Below are 21,354 nucleotides of genomic sequence, written 5' to 3' on the forward strand. Positions count from 1 at the left end.
CCCACAATTCATCACTAAGTTTAATTTCTACTAAGTCAGCTGCAGCCTCCTGCTAAAAGGACTTTATTTACTTAACAGGCTTGTAAAGCACCCAGCTTTGTCACTTAGGATCCTCTGTAAAACATCCAGTCTCTGGTTGCAATTAAAGTTCCGCATGTCACCTTCAATCAGTCAAAGCTCACAGAACCTGAACCAGATGAAATGGTGGATTAAAGTCGTCTTTACCTATTTCTGTGCAGGAGTGACTCCCTTCCTTGTGATGAGCAGTTAATGAGCCAGATGGAGCTGTGAATGCTGAATTTCCCACCTGGATGTGACGCTGTATTGCAAACCCGTCTTGGGCAAAGCGATGCAATGCAACACCCGGTCCCCTGCAAATGAGCAGTACCATGGGTGGTACCACACGGACTCACCCTCAGTGGCTTGTTTTGACCCACAGCCCTCCCCTAGGCTTGCCAAGAAGCTGCTCATCACAGATGGCTGTCCTAGAGCCCCAGGCGGTGGAAGGCTCGCCTGCTGTGTCCCTCCTGGCCTGGAGAAGCTCAGTTCAGTCACTGGGGTTCCTTCAGTGTTTGCCCAGCTGCCTTATTCATGACAAAGATGGAACGGCAACAGCCAAAGCACTTGCCTTCCCCTGACCCTTTAGTTAAATCCCATGTTTAATCAAGTGCTCTAAGACCCTGAGTTGATGGTGCATGGTCACAGAACCTCTTCATGCACAGCACCTATCCTGCCTGCGGTTCTAGGGTGTGGAATGAAGAAAACCCAAACACACCAGGCCAGTGCAGGCACAGGGAGCTGCAGCTACACTTTAAATATCTACTACCAGTACCACGTTTTGTCTGAACTTTGAGAAATCAGGTCCCTCTATGCTTTAAGTAGAGAACCCCAAAATTACTGGAAACATCTGGAATTGTTTCTGGAAAAAAAATTACTGTGACCCAAATCCCTTATTATCACAGTGCTTCAGTTGTAACAGGGGAAGGAGAAACTGTTCTTGTGACTCCGGATCTTGTAGAAAAAGTTCAGTAAATGTTTGTGGAAATACAGAGGAAAAATTACTCATCTTTGTTGTAAGGTTTGAATATGGTGCCATTAATAAGACCAATGGCTACACTTTTAACAACAAGGAAATACTGAATAGGTGCTATAAAGCAAGTACCACCTATTCTGTTTTCAGAAAAAGAATGAAGTTGGGGACTAAAAATAATAAGTTGTCCAATAATTAGAGGCAACAACTTACACGCAGAAGGGAAGCTCATTAAGATCACACAGGAAATCTTAATTCTTGATTGTCTTTATTTTGAAACCCAAACTTTCCTACAATTGCTGAAAGAAGCATGTATTCCAACATGCATGAAAAGGTCTAGCATGTTTGTCAAAAATAATGTCTACAAGACTGGAATGGCAGCATCTTGTTCATGAGGACTCACTAGCAATTTTGTCAATGCAACTTAGCTGCTTCACACAGATAGAAATATAGCTCAGTTATGTTTCTTGGAATTCAAGGATAATTAAGACTAAAATATACAAAAAATGTGCTTCCAAGTATCGTATTCTTGACTTAAAACAATTACTGCATCTACTGAGATCATACTAATTATATTTATAAACAAGAAAGTAAACTTTCTTAAAATATCTAACTTAAGAGATGTTCTGAAAGTGAAAACGTTGCTTCTGAAAATAATTGTGTCATTGCGAATCCTATAGATTCAAATAGACTTTGGATGTGACCTCATTAATACCAGAATAATAATTGGAAATGCAAAAGTCAGTTTTCCTCCTCTATTGTTTGTTCTTCCTTTGCATTTGATTAGACTTTATGCACAAGCCCACTGCTTAAGGGCTTACAAGCACTCCTGAGAAACACTTAAAACCTAGAAATATTTCAGATACTTAATGCTTAGAAAATACATGCGCACCAAGTTCGATATTATTGGGCCTTGTGGTATCCTCCTAACAACCAAGGCTCTTCACCTCTCAAGGAAGCATAGGAAAGCACCTCTCTTTAGCAGTTCTGCATCAATATATACTTTTAGAATGTTTTAGTCAATTTGCAACAGAAAAACTATATCTTTTCTAATAAAGAAGCTGAAACTCACCAGCACCATGTTTTCGACCTGGTGAGCCTCTCTCCTGAGCTGAAAAGACTTTGTGAAAGGCAGCACAGCCATGTCTCAATCTCCATCTCCAGCTCAGCTGATAACCAGAGCCACACGTGGATGAAGGATGACCATCTGTCTTGCGACCTCCACCAAAAGTGAAAGGCACATGGGCAGAAGGTCAGTCCTCCTTTCCACTGAGCACTCAAAATGTGTCAACCTTCTACTCTATACTCAGCTTACTTGTTAGTACTAAAACACAGGAATTACGTTGCAAATTGCATATTGTTAAAAAAAATGCTCTCTGTTCCCATTGCAGATGCTTCATAAAAGCTTCAAACCCCATTACTGTAGAATCAACTGGGAAGGAACAAGAAAGCAGGGTCCTGAATCTCTGCGTGCTGCCACGTGGTGAAGCTTCAGGGCTGCTTGCCTTCTTCACACACAAGCTTCATGATGTGGTTAGGTTCATTAAAACCAAGAAGATTAATTTGATTTCAGGTTCAGGGTCTATTTACTTTTTGTTATATCAAAATAAATCCAGAATAGCTAAGTTGCCATTAGCAGCTTTACTCTGGATCTAAAGTAACCGGGAGTCTTATCCATCTGTTACAGAAGTTCATGAGAGCTTATCTGCTGGCTGGCTATACAAACTGGAGTTTATAAAATAATATATATGTATAATATATATATATTTTATATAATAGTATATATAATAACACAGGACATATTTAGAAGATGCAGTCATGAACCATTGCAGGTCAACAGGAGAAATTCTACCGACTTCAGTTCATCAGAATTTCACCTTACACAGAGCTGATTTATCAGGACTAGAATTGTTAAATCAAGCATACATTTCCTTTTTACATTGCTATCAAACTGTGGTCATGTTTCAACTATACCAAAAGTGACCAAAATAAATCTGCAGTCATAAATTCAAGAGTTTATAAGTAGTTTGGAAATTTAGAATAAAAAAAAAGGTCATTTTAGATGATGTGCTTAAAAGTCTGTAATAAGCCACCCTGACTTTAATAGCATATTGATCTAGGAGTTCAGGCGGGATATGACATTACTTCCACAAGAAGTATTACATTTAAAACCAGCTTGACAATACTTTCCTTTACCTAGAAAAAGGTTTGGTAATGTTTTAGAAACAGCTAATACCAATGTTAGTCCACTGGGCTGAAAGAACAAATAACGTGTTCATACTAATGCATGAGCAGAGCCAAAAGATATATGTACGTTAATACCGCCCCATGAGCACACATTATAAATATTTGCAGAGACTAAAATATACGTAGCTGTCACTTTTTGTTATGCTGCTGATTTGATTTTAGTCAGTTTTAGATTTCCTTTGGTTCATGATTTACTGGCTAACATGGCAGCTGATCACGCTCCACTGCAACAATACCGTATGCTACATACATCACTCTAATTATATTTTTGAATTATCCCAAAGAAAATTTATGCATTTTGTCATTCTGAGGAGCAGTTTTAAAAGCTAGAAGGTAGATTTACATTATCTGCAAAAAGTTCTGAAAGACTCTTCAGAGGTTTATGGTAAGCTTGGGAGGGTGGGAAGCGTGGAGCTGGGGCGCTTGGCACTACGTTGCCTCGGGCAGGCCCACTGCGGTACCTGCCAGATGGGGTAACGCTGCTGCCTTTGGCAAGCTGACATACAAAGACGACAGGTTCTACAAAAGCGCAAAGTATTGGCATCATTACTTTTGGCAAGGGTGAAAAGGTTAGAAAGGAATTTGCTCTCATAAATCAATCATGAGCTAGTAGTTTTCCTTTAATAATTTAATGCTCTTTTCTGCAGCAGAGGAAGCAATGCTTTCTATTCCCTAGGATGCAGGGTCTGCGAACAAGCACGTGAGTGTAGCACCCCGCTGGCCCCACGTGCTGCACTTTGTGCTTCCAAGCACAAGGCAGGAAGGGCCATAAGGGTCTGCCCTCTTTGTCCTCTGTGGCAGAGCTGCTACAGCCTGGTGGCAACACTGGAGCTGCTACACTGCCTTATAAACATACCACTTATTAATGCACAGTGCACATCTGGAAACAATCTTGGTTCAGTGCCAGGGCAAAAACTGCTTCCAAACCTATGTGCAAGATCTAAAACCTGCTATCATCCCCACTGCTATATCGTGTACTATAAGGTACGTTATTCTTTAGGAAAGACTTTCTAGAGGGCAGCTAGTTACTTGGCAACAAAATTACCCAATACTACAGGAAAAACAGGGCTTATGGATTAAAAAGCAAAAAAACCCATCTAACAAGCCAACCCCCCCTTATCCCAAATCAAAAGAACATGTCTGTCCGTGCCTCCAAAAGCTGGTTGGGAAACACAGATGAAATGCTCATTACACGTTCTTTCAGCAGAAGATGTTTGGTGACAATAGTTTGATTTTATGGAAGTTCTGAAAGATCACAGACAGTTTGTTCAAAAACATCCTTGGCTTCCTGCCACACCACCTGCCTACCTCCTCGACAGCTTCTCTGATGGGCCGCTGGCTTGCCCAATGCTTCCAGGTCTGTGTGGGCTTGGAGATAAAGACACTTTTAGGACTTACAATTTCAAGAATATATAGCTCCAGAATAGTTTTTTTCCCATGGGAACAGCTCTGAATCAAGGCTCTGCTGTTTCATCAACATTGCAAAATTTTAGAGCTCATTCCTTGCAGAAACACCACCAGATCCTGAGCTGGTGAAACAGCCTGTCAGGCTGTGGAGTGCACATCTCCTCCACCTCCCTGTGGTGGGCAGGGACTGTTCTCCAAAATGTCCCCTTCTCCAGTCTGCCCCTGACCTCTGTCGCTTTGCTTTGCTCTTGTTCCCTTTTTGGGCTGGCTGACTGCACCCTACGCCATCCGGGAAACCAGCACAATCTGGGTGCACACCTCAGAAGAGGCTTGCTTGTGTTTTTGAGATGTGGGCAGAATGGGAGCTTGTCATGACCAAGGCATGCAAAATACCTGGAGAGAGGGCAACATAATGAGGCCACCTTGCCCTCTCCTTTGCTGAGGGGATCAGCTGCTTTTCCAGGCACTGTAAGTGTCAGCACTGTGTGTCTGCACAAGTAACGCCCGAGGATGGGCAAGCTCCTTTGTGCTCTTGTGTGCTCCTCACACACCAGCAGAGCAACTCGGGGCTATCTAACACAAGGGATTAAATGGCAAGGTAAAACAAAACAGCAAAGGAAATGGGGCAGTTGTACATTTTCCAGCTGCTGGAGAAAGAAATGGGGAAATTAAACACTTATGCAAAAATTCACAAAACGATCCTGCTTCGAGACTCTACTTCAACTTTCCTGAAAATGAACTTACCGTGGTCAGGGCTGGCAGCAATATTGCTTGGGCTCACTCAGTGGCAGCTTTTGCCCACATGCTGATAGTACAGCTGCAAGTTTATTTCTTATCGGTTCTTCAGAGAGAGGCTACCTACTCCAAATGAAACAACAGATAGGCAACTGCTACACGGGCGGCAGGCTGAGACACTTCAGGATACGTGTATCACAGCAGCAGAAATGGTGCTCCACACACGGCCTCAAAGGGTGGCGCTGCCTGGTGTTAGAAGGAGCAGCCCAAAACAATATTAAAACCATCTAGTGAAATACAGTAAAAAAAAATTACTTTCCCTTTAAGATAAGCTAATTAATGCTCTTGAAACAGCCTGTTCAAAAAAAACCAAAAACCAACACAACAAAATCTTCTGATTAAATCACTTGTTCATTAAGAACAACTTCAACAGTTCTGATGGGCTAGGGAAGGGGACAGGACACACACAGCAGTTTGACAAGTCTAGTAGTCTGCTTGTCTACAAGTCTGCTCGGGTAGTACATGTCAAGGCTGTGCTCTGGTCTCTGACAACACACACTATTCTCTGTTAATGCTACCGGGTGTTATGTGCTTGTACCATTCACAAAATGAAATCCTTGGTGCTTATCTGTACATTTTCTTTGGATATTGTTATGGTTTCTCTCCTCAACACATTCTGGGCAATGGGATGAGCCCTGTGAGCACAAGGGAGCCTTACGTAAGGGGAATATAATTAAGAATACTTTTTTTTTAAGTTCATCCATTGGATTTTGAACTGGAGTAAACTCTTATGTCTTCATTAGCTTCTGCTGGACTTCAATGTTTACACAAACTGGTGGCATTATAATTTCAAACACTTCTTCAGTCACTTCTACTTAAGGCAAAAGCCTCCAGGAAAGCATGCTGGAGAAGGAGCATGCTGTCAGGAAAGGCAGATTCCTTGCATACAGATAAATCTTCATCTCACAAAAATTTTAAGGGCCTGTGGTTAGGATGCAAAAATCAGAAGCATGACCCTTTGAGGCAGAGGGGCAGATGCCTAGTGCTAGAATTCTCTCTAAGGAAGCAAATCTGTCTTTAAAGAAGTTGGTGAAATGAAAATCAAATTTGAGAGAGTAACACTCAAGGGCAAATAAATTATTCCTGTTCTGCTCGATACACCTCCAGAAGAAGTCAGACTAAGTCCATCAATTCATCTCCTACAAGATCCAAATCCTGGACATCATCCCAAGCCTTAATTTTTGAAGACAACAAAGTCTTCCCGTGTTTGGTGGTTTGCATTAATCCCGAATCCTTTATAGTCAAAATGACAGCCAAATTCTTACTGCAAACAATAAACACCCTTAAAGTGGCAAACACAGTGCCTACCTTTATGTCCTGTCTTTATAGAAGGAAAAGATGTACTCCTTTGTCTGCCACAAAACCTGAACAACGATAAGCTAGGGAGAACCCATCTTCCAGGGGTTAATCATACAAGATTGTACTTATCAAGATATTGAACACCCTCAAGGCTGTATTTTGGCAGGGAAGGACACATTCAGTCATGCCAGGCTGCAACAAAGCATGAGTCAAGGCAGCTCAAGTTGCTAAGGTATCCTTGCTGGTTGCTATGGCATGTGTACTGTCATGAACGTTTGGTTCTGGTTTACTAATTTTCCAAGGATCGGCTTCGTTTGTCTAACATAAAGTAATCTATCAGCTATTAGAAATAAGCTGCACTTTTTCCTCCAGCTCCTCTTCCTCTTTTCTAAAATGGTTGATGTTATCTTTGTTGTCCAGTCAGACTGTCCCACACTTGCATGTTTTTGTACTTCTGCAGAGTAGGGGATTTAAAATGGCAGGGAGTAACCCAGGCAGTAATCAATCTGTATTTGTTAAACTTACCACTTCTGTACAGCAGGGTCCTCTTAACTGCTTGCTATAAAAAGCAAATGCTTTAAAAAGTATAGAATTACATATGATCAGTGCAGTTTTGCTCATAGGTATTCTCAATGAAGTGATTATACAGACCACCATACAGATTCTGTGGATTTCCCTGGAGTAGCATTGAACCACATTTGAATGCAAGCGGGCTGCCTCCTGCTAAGAGCTGTAATTTTTTTTGAAGTACGAATCTACTCTGAAAAGCAAGGGCCTCACGCGGCTCCTTGTTTATTGTGCCTCATTGTTTCCACATTAAAATGGCTCAGTTCAGAAGCAAAATTATTATTTAAAAAAAACCCCAAACAACAAAGACCAAATCACTCTAAGACACAGGTAAACTCGGCCCAACTTATGACATTGAAGCCTGAGCTCTTCCACGCTAGTACGTTAACACAGGTTACACAGGTTCTCACTATCTGCGCCCCTCCAACTTTCCTCTGAAATGCCCAGATCTGTACAGCTTCTGGCACGGACAGCTTGTACAGCCTCAGCTGACAAGAACAGGTAGACACTGCCGAAGGGGAGGTACAGACAAGGCAAACGGGGGAATGCTGAGCCTGTCCTGTTGTCGGCAGCTGCCTTCTCGGCAGCCTTCCCACTGCATGGCTCGTTGCCCGCTCCTCCCCACACCCCAGCTGACTATGCTCACATCAGCAGCTTGCCTGGCTGGCCCCAAAAACCTCTGCCTCCCTCTGCCCCAACACCTTGCTGACACTTCAGCAAGCAAGAGCAGTCATATGACATGGGATTTAAAAATATAACATCATAGAAATGACTGGAAGCTACCAAGAGCGATATAAAAACTTACACAAGATAGAATGCCCTAATTATAGTTCCTAAACCTATGAAGTCATCCAACACACATATGTTCCTCTACACTGCAAGGAGGAAAAAGAAGACACGCAGTACTTACTACCATCCTCATAAGGAGAAAAGAAAACCAGACTTTGAAAGCTTTTGGAAATCCATAATTTAGAAAAATCTGTATAAAACCAGAAAATCAGCTATACTTTAGTTAAAAAAAAAAGGCAGTACAATGTCATAAGCACTTTGGTTTTAATTATAAAAGCAATATTACTTGTTCATTCCACAGTGCCATGCAGCACTGTTTGTTTTTACCAATTTGGTGGATCAAAGTTACTTAACATAAATCTGAAAAATACTTGATGTGTCTCCTAAATGCCAAAACTGAGAAATCTACTTCAGGCAAGGAAGAAAGATGGAACGCTTACTGGCTCATGTGTCATCAAAAATCAGAAAACAATTAAAAAACAAAATTAGGCTTCCTCTCTCTCTCCTAGCTCTGCATACCCCATGCAAAATCATCAGCAGTAAAAGATACTAACCATCTTGATACATAAGTGAAGGATATGGCTGCAACCCAAAATACTTGGGGGAAAATATTGAGAAAGAAAAAGCAATTTTTCCCTAATCATTTCTTAAAACAGAGCTGCAGTCCCTAATACATGCTGAACAGTGCAGAGTCTATCAATAACAACAGAATATGGCATTCAAATTATTTAAAATATTTCAATCCTATTTGGTTATAAATTATTTTAAGTTATTATTTTGCAGTTCCATGACAAAAAGCCCTCTTATTTGCTAGAGACAAGACTTCAGAAGGCTTTAGACAGAGCAGATTTTCTTAAATTAGCTTGAAAATTCAGTTTCCAGGGCAACATACGCAGGTCTTCATACATCAACATTTCTTTGCACCATTTTTATAAGTGTGGTCGCTTGCTAGAATGACATAAAATATTTTTAAATATAGTAAAGTATTTTGATCACCATGATCCTTTTTCTGCCTTTGAAAAAAAAGCCGACCATCCATCCTTTTCAGAAAAATCATATCAATAAAACTGTCAAATTGGTTTACTTCGGAGAGGTTTTATCCCAGAAATGCCTGCAGTGACATCCATGCGTGTAATACATTTCTACCAGCACCTGAATGTTTATGTAACATTTCAGTACGCATCCCTTATTCATCACTCCTTTTCTGACTTTCTTATCAGCTTGCAAGCAGGAGACTTGACTGCGGGTCTATGGCACTCTGGAAGTCTGCTGGCTTACACATAAAATTAACTGAACAGCATCAATGTGAAATCTGCTGATGACCACCTTGCACGCCGAAACCTTCATTGAGTTTCTCACAGCTACTAATACATACAAGTGGTATAAAAGAAATAAAGCTAACAATGTATCCACTTATTTTCTCCTCCACCTAAACTGGAAGAAAAAATAAACCCCTTGATGATGATTATCAATTCCCCTCTTTGTGTGCTTGAGAAGTGCTCTGCATCACTGCAGTAACATTACTGAAACGGGTACCTGAAACCATCAGCAGCTGAGCGGATACGTTTCCTTCTTCGGTTTTAACAGGGGCTGGATCAGACCCTTGCCACGTGGTGTTACGGTGGAGCAGGTAGCACATTAAATACTTACAACATTAGGACTATCTTAGGAAAAGACAACTGAATGACTGTTACCTGCACATTTTACTCCCTGAGCAATGAGGCCCCACATAAAGTTGGCACAGTATTCACACCAGTGCGGGCCCCTGAACGTGTGCACCTGGAAGACAGTAGCAGAAAGGAAAATTACAGAAAATGACCCAACTATTTCACAGACATCAATACCAATGTGTCTAAAAAAAAGCAGAATTCCTCTTCTCTGAAGGCACCACATGCAGTTGCTGGAAGCTTCCTTTTATCACCACAGGAAAGGAAGAAAGAAATGTAAGACTTAACTGCCAAGACTCTTGCAGACCTATGGAAAAACAGGAGGTCTCCATCCCAAACTGTCCAGAGCAGCTGAACTGGATAAGGCGGGGTTTGCTCCCAAACCATGTGGGGCAGAGGGAGCAACGGCAGGTCACAGCCCTTCTCTCACCTCTCGGCATTCCTTCATTTGGGAAGGATTACAGACGCAAGGTGAGACTTTCGCAGAAACAGTGCAAGAGTTCACCTCTCAATTTAAATTGTCTTCTGCTTTGCCCTCTCCTCCAGAAGGTACAGTGTGAAACGCGTAGGGGGCTACAAGATTTCATCTTAGGTGAAGGGAATTCTGCCAGGCAAAATACCAATGCTACACAGAAGTACTGCAAATAGACTTTCCAGTTTAGAATAACTCTAAAAGGAAATTAATTCTCTTCAGACTAATGCTACATATTGAAAATCCAGATCGATTTAGGAAGTGGAAAAAAGAATCCATTGAACTAGGGAAAAAAATCAAAGCTAAAGAAGAAAAAACCAACAGTGCTTTCAATTTCAGCTCACATGCTTGTTACAAATCCTGCAAACACCAGTAGCTGCTTCCGATTTTATTCTGATAAAGTTCCTGCTGTAGGAAACCACAGGATTCTTTACAGAGAAAATTGTCGCTTTTTTAGCCAGTGTAAAAGGCTTTGAGCCTCTCTTTAGAATAGACAGGCTGACAAAAAAAATCAGTAACCAATGATCATAAAAAAGATGAAATTCGCAGTGAAATGCAGTAAAAATGTTTTAGGATTAAATCACTCGGTTCTCCAGTTCCTGAGTGGCTATAAGGGCAGGCAGTACCTGATCCACGTGCACTGCCCGGTAGGATCAGTGTGGAGGAGAGAAGAGAAGGAGCTGGTGGAAATGCACATGCCTGACCTTCACAGAGTGCTCTGGTTATAAATAGCAAAACACAAAGTGACCCAACCGAGGTGGTGAGCATCCCTTTTGTCCCTGATTTAAGTAGCAGCTGGATTCCAGGTAACACTTACCTTGAACAAGTGACAACCCAGAGTGGCACCTAGCAATTCAGACCACTTTCACCTTTGGCTACAGGAAGGTCTGCAGCCCCTTGGGTATCTGCTGCCCACAAAGCAGCAGTAAGGTAGTTGCTGTGTTAGTCTATGAAGTTACTCCCGTAATTCACCAAGTAATTCATGTGCACGTCTGTACTAAGCTAGGCTTAGAATCACCTCTAGCCCTGCGCTGCTAAGCATCTCTGGAGGAAGCGTAAGGGTGTGAAGTGTCACACTCTCCCAGTGCTGGCACAGGCTGCCTCCCCCCAGCTATGCTCGCTGCCGTCTTCACCCACTCCCACACGCCTTTTGAAGGTGTGATGTGCTCCATGAGCTCCCCTCTCCCTGCAGCTCCAGCTGACTTCTACAAAGCAAATGATGGCAAGACTGTCAGCAGCTGTAATCTCCATTTTCTCTTTTCCTCTCACCACAAAGAGATTTTTCACACCTTCTTCTCCGTTACCCACCTGCACTACCCACATCTTCTTGGCTTTCTTGCTCAGCCTTGCGTTTTTTTCCAGGTCTTTGGCACTGTTCCCTTCCCAGAATAAGCGCATTCTAATATCCTCAAGCAAAACGCTATGCTTTAATGCCTGCAGGACTAACAGAACTTTTTCAGGGGACAAAAATGCTTCCTTTCAATCATCATTTCTTTTCTTCAGTCAAAGGAACTCTCCCCATATACTTATTAAACAATTCTAAAGCTAGAGCAAAATATAATCTTTTCTCAGGATCCTTTCCAGTTTTATAAGATAATTTTTTTTTAGTATTCTGATTGTAAATGAAGGGGAATTTTGTCTTGTTCCTTGAAATGCCGAAATTTTAACTTCTTTTCTTAGACAGAACAAGAATAAATTCTGACACATTAATATTTCTTGCTGAAAAAATAATACTATCCTTTCCCTCTCTGTTTGCCGATTTCAATTCATCACCAAATGTGGCATTTGCTAAAGCATTTCTAATGCTTCCCCTGGGTGTTGGGGTCCTATCCTGGCCTCTGCAGGGCCATCTCCAGCACTGATACTCACCAGACCTCAGGAGCCCAATCTCTAACTGGCTGTCGGTTTAGCAGTGAACATTTCTCCTCCTCAGCATCTTACTCCCCACCATGGTCTGCACCTTTCCACCTCCTCCTGACTCTCCCTAAGAACTTTTCTGCAGGGTCTACAATATCTCAAATTTATCACTTCAACCATTTGCCTTCCTTCACTTTATTTATTTTTTTTTTATCAGCTCAGTTTCTTTTATGTTTCTAATAACTATTATCCACCTAGGTGAAAAAAAAATAAAATAATTACCTTTCTTCTACAGCCAGTTCCCCTGACATTATCCTGGCTCTCAACTCACCCCTTGGAGAATTTTACATGACTCATCATCAACTTAAAAATGACAAGGACAAACCAGACTTTCCTCTTCCATACACACACTGCATGCATTGGACACCCTTCAAAAGATAAAGATTGACTTTGCCCTTCAGGATCATCATCTCAGCATCATTAGCACTGTTCTTTCATCCCATACATCCAGATACTGAAATGCCTTTCCATATCATCAGTTAAGAAATTAACTTCTCTGTTAGAAGACTTATCTGGACTCTGCTCAGCTTTACAGTGCCCCATTCAAATTATTCTTTCTTTTCCATTATTCTCATTACAAAGTAAAACAAATTAAAAGGTGAGGGTAGGTTTTGCTGTATTCCATAATGGTCTACCTTGCTTCGTCCTTTATCTGACATGCAATAGAGAGGTTCTCTGGCAATTTTAATGAGGAGGCTCAAAGGTCATAATGTCCTGCCATCCCTGGTGTACACAACCCCGCAGGATCAGCTCTGAAGCCTCTTTTGGGTTTTCTAAGCGGTGCTGTCTTTTTCCAGAGCTCAGTGGTGCCGGAGTGTTAATCTTCCCACTACCATGGAGCAGAACTGGACATCTAACCCTCCGCTGGTCAGAATACACACCATCTCTGGAAATGAAATCAGACACAGTAAGTAATGCCAGAAAATAAGTGAAAAATTGGTCTTCTGAGGTCAGAACAGCCTCTAATCCCGCAGAGCAGGGCCTGGCAGCATGCTAAAAGGAAACACGTTTGCATCCCTTTGCTAGTTCAAGAGCCAGCACCTGCAAACAATACTGCACTTATTACAAAATACTGCTTAATAAAGCATTCCGATTTTTATATTTAATTCCCCATTCTAAAAATCTGCCAAGTGACTTGCTTGTTTTCAAAACTAGAACATGCTTTCCAGAGAAAATGCTGAAAACACACCCAGTAGAGTCTCGGAGATCCTGACTTAAATTACAAGGAGTTTCTTTCCCCTTATAAAAAGAGCATCTGCCATATGCAGATTTTACTGTCTTATAAAATGTGAGAAAGCAGGATTGCCAACTGTGGCTTTATATCTCCCAGCCTTTTCATTCTCACTCCTACCCTAGAAGTCTTTTTCCCCTCTCCTTCCGTAAGGTTTCAATTGTAAATGATTTTTGAGGAATGTGGAAAATGGGTGAGTGGGAAAGAACAAAAAACGGGTTGTAATCTTAATTGAATATTCCCCCCATAATTTTATGAAAGAAAAAAAATCTAGAGAAAATCCTATTACTGAGCTGTCCTTCAATCTGAGGTAAGAGGAGAGCCTTCACTGGGCTTACACCTAGGTACTTCTATTATGAACTCTCCCGCAACATCAGCAAGGTGTAATAAACGTTAACTACCGCGACCTTATATAGGAGGACAGTTTTTTGCTTAGGCTTGAAAGACATTTTCTTATACGTAGGAAAAAATAACTCCCGTGATTGATAAGTGTTATAGAAATTAATTTATTTTTATCTTCAATCGAATTAAAACATTTCTTAGAAAAAGAAATGAAGTTTTAGGAAAATCAAATAAAAAGAAGATCCAGTGGCTCTGACAACAGATTATACTGTGAGCTGTGAACTTCTCAAGCAGATTTCTCATCATTATTTCTCAGGCTCTATAAAGGTCACTGTTGAAGTTAGCTACCCATGTATCTCATAACTCCACTTACTTTTTAGTCTGTTGTTTTTTTACTAGGCAGGTGTTCATCTAGCCTCGATTGCTATCTGAAAACCAAGAACGAGCCAGCAGGTAATTAGTATTAGTAATTTGGAGACTTATATCAGTTGTCAAGGCAGGGAGGAAGAGGCTGAGGAAATATCAGCAAAGTGCTATGCAAATGTGATACAAGAGAACATGATGGATCAGCAGAGCTTCAGTCAAGCCACTGCTGGAAGGAAAGCAGGGCTGGATCTGACAAACTACAGTTATGCAAAATCAACACCAAACACAGAAAACAGAAGTCTCTGTGACAGTACACAACACATGCTTTCCTTTGTTGAGAGGCTGCTGTCATGGTCTCCCTGAACGCCTCTCCATCAGGACCTTGCTCCATACAGAGCACCTCCATTATGGCTCTCCACACTGAACTGCTGGTAAGAATAATGCATTTTCGGAAAATCTGGGTATTACCATCTGTGTTGGGATGAAATTCATCAACTTGAAAAAGGACAGAAAGAAACATTGCTCATCTATGAATCCTCTTGGGCTACCAGAGTCTTACGCTCTGGGTAGAAGCCTTGCTGGTGCACGGAGATGAGGCCAAGCTGACCAGGGACTAAATAAATGGCACACCTTCAGCATTTGTACTGCATGGTGCTCCAAAGGTATAGTACTGCTGGCTATACTGTCTTTCAAACAAATTCCCAAGGATGATGGCACACTGCTGATGAGGGCTGTCAGCTCAGTGGTCCTAGCTGATCTGCAAATCTATCAACCAAATTCTGCCTGTTGGGACTTTACCAAGCTTTTAATTGGATATGGGAGACATCCTAAGTCTCAATTAAAACAATGAACTCAGCCTATATTATTAATGTCTGCCTTCCCTGTCACAGCTGATTTTATCAGGCACTGAACAGACCCATGCTGGCACCCAACAAGCATGCCCGTTTCGTCCATCCTCGGTCCAGGCAGAGATTGCCTGGATGTGAAGGTACAGAAGAGATGCCAGTGAGAAAGACAATTGATTCAACTATCAGCTTAAACAATGGTTCAATTTAATCCTTGCACACATTACAATGATTAGATAGTGCCTCTAAAACAAGGGTCTCAAGCACTTCCAACATTTTAGCACATGATATTCCTTCTGTGAGGCAAATATTGCTCCTGATGAGTAATCCAAGAAGCGTAAAAACAGCCATGACAACCCACACAGCAGAGCTGTATCTGCAAGATAATTGCTTCCATGCAAAGGTGCAGCAGAAGTGAAAGTAACCGAGACCATTGAAACATACCTTCTCTAAAACTGAAGCTGACTTTGCCTAGACCAGCTGGGGTGTTAACGCGTAGAGCCAGCCTGGGACTGCTCCAATGACTTTGACCAGCAGCTCTTGAGAGGAGAGATGCCGGCTGAACACTGCATCGCTCAGAGCATGGAGTATAAATAACATCGTTATTGCCAGTGGGTACACTGACATGAATTTGAGCAGGCAAACCTTCCTCCAGGTCCTCAACTGCTTGGAGGCAGAAGCGCTGTCACGTTTTGTTTACTTTGTGGTTTGCACTGATCACGTCAGCAGAGATGGGAACAACTGGTAATTAACGTTTGGTCAAGCTCTATGAGAGCCAAAGCAAAAAAATGAAGGTTGTTGGTTGTTTTGGCTTATGAATTCAATGAAAATAGGCATCTTTCTTTAAGAATGGAAAAGCAAATTTTCTTTAAATTGATATCTGGAAACTGGAACACTGTCCATTTAATTCCAGGTCCAATTTAGTTGATACCTGTGTTCATGCAAAAAAAAATTCTGAAACTAGAAGTCAGAATTGAATAAAATCCTTAGATTTTAAATTGTATATATATATATACACACACACACCTATCATATATGCTATATGTAATGATATAAATACAATATATGTCATGATGTAGACAGAATATAAACCCTAAGAGATTCCTAAAAGAACACTTTTGCAACAATGCTAAGGCTAATTTGGAGGAAAAGCTGTTGATGATGAGAGAGCGTGACAGGCACTACAAGATGCTTGAGGCAAACTCCCAGTTCTCCCCAGCAGAGCACTTCTAAGCTTCACCACAGACATGAGCTGGTCTGTTCGTGGGGCTGTGCACATGGAAAACTCACACGATCCACAACTGGGGACTAATAAAACCACCAGTATGGTGGGAAGGAATTACAGCTTAAATAAACTAAGGATTTAGAAAAAGGCTTTTTATTTTCTTATAAAGAGGGGGAAAGCTTGAATTCAGCTGCTCACACCGAGAAGCCAGAAAGGATTAAATAACATTGTGGTATTTGGAATCTGCTTTGGAAAAGTCCTGGCCTTTCAAAAAAAGCAAAAAGTAAAAGTAACATTAAATAAATACCTTAGGAGACTAAAATCCATCAATGCCTAAAACCTTTTCCTGGCTTGAACTGTCTTATAATACACTATGAGTTTCAGAAGCAACAACATAGGACTGATAAGATCTTCTCAGAAGTTTTGTGGAAGTTATTCTCCAGATATTTTCCAGGCTTTTGAACATTTTTTTCCCCCGCAAGTACTAGGAGTCTAAAAGAAACATCAAATTTCCTGAGGTTTTCTTATCTGTGAGAACATGCAAAGACTCTCCCCCCAGGGACTGTACTAGAGGCACCCAGCTTTCTTTCTGAATATTCATTTGAGTGCATTGACTCACTTAAAGATGTTTTGAAAATACATTCAGTGCCAGGTCTGTACCTAATAAAAAAAAGCATCCTCTTTTCAAAAGAGTTAGACCAATTTACCCCAAATCGGCATCTGCCCCAGTTTTCAGAAGATCAGAAATAGAAAGGAGTTCATGTTAGAAGTCACAGAAAAATAGCTGTGCTTAATATAGCAAGTTTGTTACAGTTTCTGGTCTTTTTGCAACAATTCTGTGCCTTCCATCTCCCTGTTCCCAGTGATCAGACACAGCTTTCCTGAGCAGTTCTTGTTAGAATAAAATGATTTGGCACAGAAGCAATTTGCTATGAGTTTTCACACTACCAAAATACCTAGCACAGATACAATTACGCCAGTAAAATCTGGGCCAGGACCAGGTTAGCTTATTTGTTTCAAAGAAGTAGTATAAATTTCACTAGCAGAATAACTTGTGTTAAAATCAGCAGTTTCTCCATTAAAGTGATGCATGAGTCTGTCTATACTGGCAAAGCCTTTCCAGCAGAGACCAGTTCTCAACTGAGCCTTCACTTTTAGTGCACATTTAAGGCTATATTCTGCCCGTAGTTAGTTGCGCAAAAGCATGTGTTTCTGCTCTGGAGCTCCTCCTTTGGTCTTTCAAATGGGTCACCCCCAAAGAGGAGACAGGACATTACTTTGGTTGAAGAGGGAGATGAGGAATCACAATAAACAAAATTCATCAGCATCTCTGCTGACTTAAGCTGGCATGGAAAAACATGTTTCCTTTCTGGAAGCAGTGCTAGCTTGAAAGGCTGTTATGTTCTCAGTGTTCACCAATTCACCAAGCAGCCTTGCAATAGTTATTTATTCCAATTAATTGACTGTGCCATCTCAGGTATTAGTAAGATAGTGACTAAGAAATTGCTTGACGCTTCCAAATACTGCACAGAAAGATAGCAAAAAATAGTCTTCTGGAGTCATATCTATTTTGTGAAAAGCGAGAGAAGAATGAGACAACATCCTAGGGAAAATGATGCAACACAGATTTCAGTGCAGTTCTGACAGGCATGGACACCTTCTTGCTTCAGTGAAGCACCACCACACTAATCTAGGCAGAAGTGTGGTTTTATGCTTTGGACTATCGCAGTTACGAAACACCTGCAGAGTGCTCCACCAGCTCAAGTCATCAGGAGCCAGAGGTGTCTGAAGGAATACATATAATCAGCCAAGGGAGCTAAGAATTCCCCAGGGCCCAGGTGTCACAAAAGCTGGAGGGGAGTGAAGACCTTTAAGGTGCTTTGCCGGGCTCATTTTAAATTTGACAAGTGATAGCAAGTTTATTACACTGACTAACAAGTTTCATTACCCAGGAGATTTCTTGCTGTAATCTCATTTTTTTTCCCTTTCCTTCTTCCTTTTAAGCTATCATCCCGTAAATCCTAGCTAATGCTCCTCTTACATAATTGCCCCCCTGGCCATTATCATTTTTCAAGCATAGCTTTACTGTTTTCTCCAATCCCACACACCAGCAGGCAACAGAGCAAGGTCAGTGCCCAAGTCCAAAGCATGGCACCAGGTGGGGAGGAGGTGCAGAAGGCATTCCATGTCAAGTAGAGGTGGACTCAGGGCAGATGGTATTATCATTAGATGTATCTGTTTTTTTCACAGGAAAAAAATTATCGGACGTAGGGGCAAAATAGAGAGATGAGGAGATGCAGACAGAGAATGTCCAAAGGACTGAGGAAGAGGAACCCTTCATGTTGAGTACCCGAATAAAACCTGCCTCAAATGAGAGAGAAGATGGGGTAACTTTAAACCCAACTCATATCCCTCTGCTTTGGCCTAAAGCCCACCTCACACATCCCAAGCCAGAGCTCCTCCCGGTCCTCTTCTCAATAACCAACCTGCAACACTCCAATCCACATGGCATTTTGCCACAGGCCCCTCTTCCCATCAAATCTGAGGTTCCTGCTGTTGCTTGAGGCTCCTCCTTCAGCTGCCTGCCCAGGAGGTGCCCAGCTGCTTCCTAGTCTTACAATTATTGAGCGGATAACGTATCAGCTAGGTAAGAAATCGTATTTTAATTAAAAAGCTACCACAGCTGCTGCATTTTGGGGATAACATACATAAACAGAACATTTATAAGAGGCAGAAAAAGGCATTCTCTTTGGTAGGCTCCAGCTGTTGAATGATTTTATGGGAATTATTAGGTATAAATTTACTCTGTCCACTTCTATAAAATGTTACAGAACTTTCCGGTATGAAAAAGCTGCTTTTGTAAGAAAGTAACAGCACTGGCTTCAGCTGTGCTCCTGTCAGCACTTCCAGACTCCACAGGCCTCTCAGAGCTTCCAGTTAGAAGATGCTATTGTTCATCTATGTTGGGTTGAAGAACAAACTTGGACTTCCATCACACACGCATCCATATACATATGTGTGTATCAGAAAATGTGAGATTTATTCCATTTAATGGATGAGAAGAAACTCAAAGAGAAGAAAAGCCTTTCTGTGAAAGAAGGTGGGGCTGAAATTTTGAGGATGGTAAAGTGACTGTCCTGATTTGGTCTGATGATTCATTTTACAAGAGATCTCATTTGGTGTGCTGGACTTCAGAAAAGCAGAGTATACAGAAAGAGAGCAAAAGAAATCAAATATGACTCACTCAAGTCATGCTCACAGTCCTAGCTCAAATCCAAATACCTTGCTCAAATACCTTCAAATCCAATTATTCAATTAGATCTAAATAAAATGCTGTGTCAAACAACACAGATCTCTTTTGGCTGATATATTTGAACTAGTAGAAAAAGAATCTCTTATATTAGATTTATAGAGGAGAAAACAGAAATATTAAGTGAAAACTTCTTATAATTTAGAAAAAGCCCGAATACGCTTTAGAAACCCTCCATTTTTAATTCCTAGCTCTCATCCTGTGGAATAGGCTCAAATCAGAACAGCATTAAAAACTCTGACAGAGCAGACATTCCTTTCTTTACTTATGAAGATTAATTTAGGAGAATTCAGCCACTCTGTATTTGCATTTGAGATGTGCTCATGAAAGACCAGACCTCCCCAGTCAGGAGAATATTATGGAGCTGGAGATCATTACCAGCCAGCGCTGCCTGCAGAGCACCCTGCCACCCCAGCTGGCCAGCCTGCTCACTTCAGGCAGGAGGCAACCCACAGCCCAGCAGATTTAAATAAGATCAAAATGCTTTCAAAAACCCAGCTGTGTCAGCACTCCTAGCAGAACTGTCTTTACATTCTTCTCTCAAACAACCCTTGGAGCAAAACATAGATTAACAGATTTATTCAGGAGACCTCTCCATGATTTAAAGAGTTAAAAGCAGCTTTCATATTCACCCTTTCCCTAGGCATCTGTGCTCCTGTGAAGACCATCACTACACTGCCTCTGTGTTACAGTGTTCATCTACCTGAGTTTCGCTGAAGGCAACAGAATTAGAGGGTCCTCACCTACCCACCCCACAGGGACAGGAGATGTAGAGGCAGAGGAAGGATTGAGGTCTCCTCTACCTCTGGCCAAGCCTCTCAGGCATTTGCTAACCCCACCTCGCTTCTGGAATGGCTACTGCTGTCTACTTCCCTTCTCCAAGACAACAGCCCTAGCTGTTGTGCATTAATGATTCTCCACTTCTTCTGCTGGGAAGTTACAGCATTCCCAGTATTAAAAGATCTCTAAGACTCCTTAATTTCTGTGACTAGCAATGTGCCTGATCAAAGAAGCAGCCGGGAAAGGGTTAGGGGTCCCTATCTGCTGCCTCGTGCCTGAATAAAGAAAAGATTAGCTGCAGAGGTACAAAGCAGCATGCGTCCTCCTTTTTGCTGGTGGAGCCTCCGGGGACAGCAGTCACTACTGGTTAGCTGAACTACAGAAATTTAATTTCTGGGTTGTTGTTTCTTGTTTTGTTTCAAAAGTCTAGCTTCAAGACTCTGGGACTGACATTTCCGTCCCACATGGGTGGCACATTTGCAGGCAGTCTAGGAGCTGTAGACATTTTAAATGATGACGTCTATATGTGAGAGAAGAAAAATTTGACAGATGCAAGGAATGCGAAAGAAGATGCAAGGAATGGAGAGAAGCATATGAGCTAATGATTGCCATTCATTTCAGATCTATAATGCAATAACTACAAAGGGCTTATGGTCCCTTCAAATGGGACAGTGGCTACATTTAGAGCTTGTGAACACCACCTGCATTCCTTCAGCAGGTAGGTTGGTTGCTTTAAGGGATATTGGGGCTTGTTTCTTCCTACTTTTTCATAGCAAAAACTACCTGTGTAAGGCAGTTCCAATTCACTGACTTCAAAAAAAAAGTAATTTCTTGAGGTATATGTTTCTGGAAACTGTATGTATAAAGGAACTACAATACAACTATTATGAAGAAACCAATCTTTGCGGAAAGTTCGTGCTGTAGTCATGACCTTGGATCAGACCATAGTTTGTTTTTGAAAAAAGACTGGAAAATGCACAGCTTCCAAACTTTCCAGAACCAGTTTCTGGAAGAAAAACAAACAAACAAACCCAAACGAATGAAAATCAGGTTATTGGATTAATA

At 41.4% G+C, this 21,354-nt stretch overlaps 1 protein-coding gene across 1 annotated transcript in view; it reads right to left on the reverse strand.

Moving 5' to 3' along the window:
* The window catches only part of CHN1 (chimerin 1), a 100,831-nt gene that overhangs the window by 9,147 nt on the left and 70,330 nt on the right, over positions 1–21,354 (reverse strand). The window contains exon 8 of the mRNA XM_054069760.1: positions 9,829–9,913. Within this exon, the coding sequence (XP_053925735.1) occupies positions 9,829–9,913 (85 nt within the window). The remainder of the gene's footprint in view (positions 1–9,828; positions 9,914–21,354) is intronic.

Source organism: Cuculus canorus, chromosome 6 (genome assembly GCF_017976375.1).
Source record: "Cuculus canorus isolate bCucCan1 chromosome 6, bCucCan1.pri, whole genome shotgun sequence".
Taxonomy (NCBI): domain Eukaryota; kingdom Metazoa; phylum Chordata; class Aves; order Cuculiformes; family Cuculidae; genus Cuculus; species Cuculus canorus.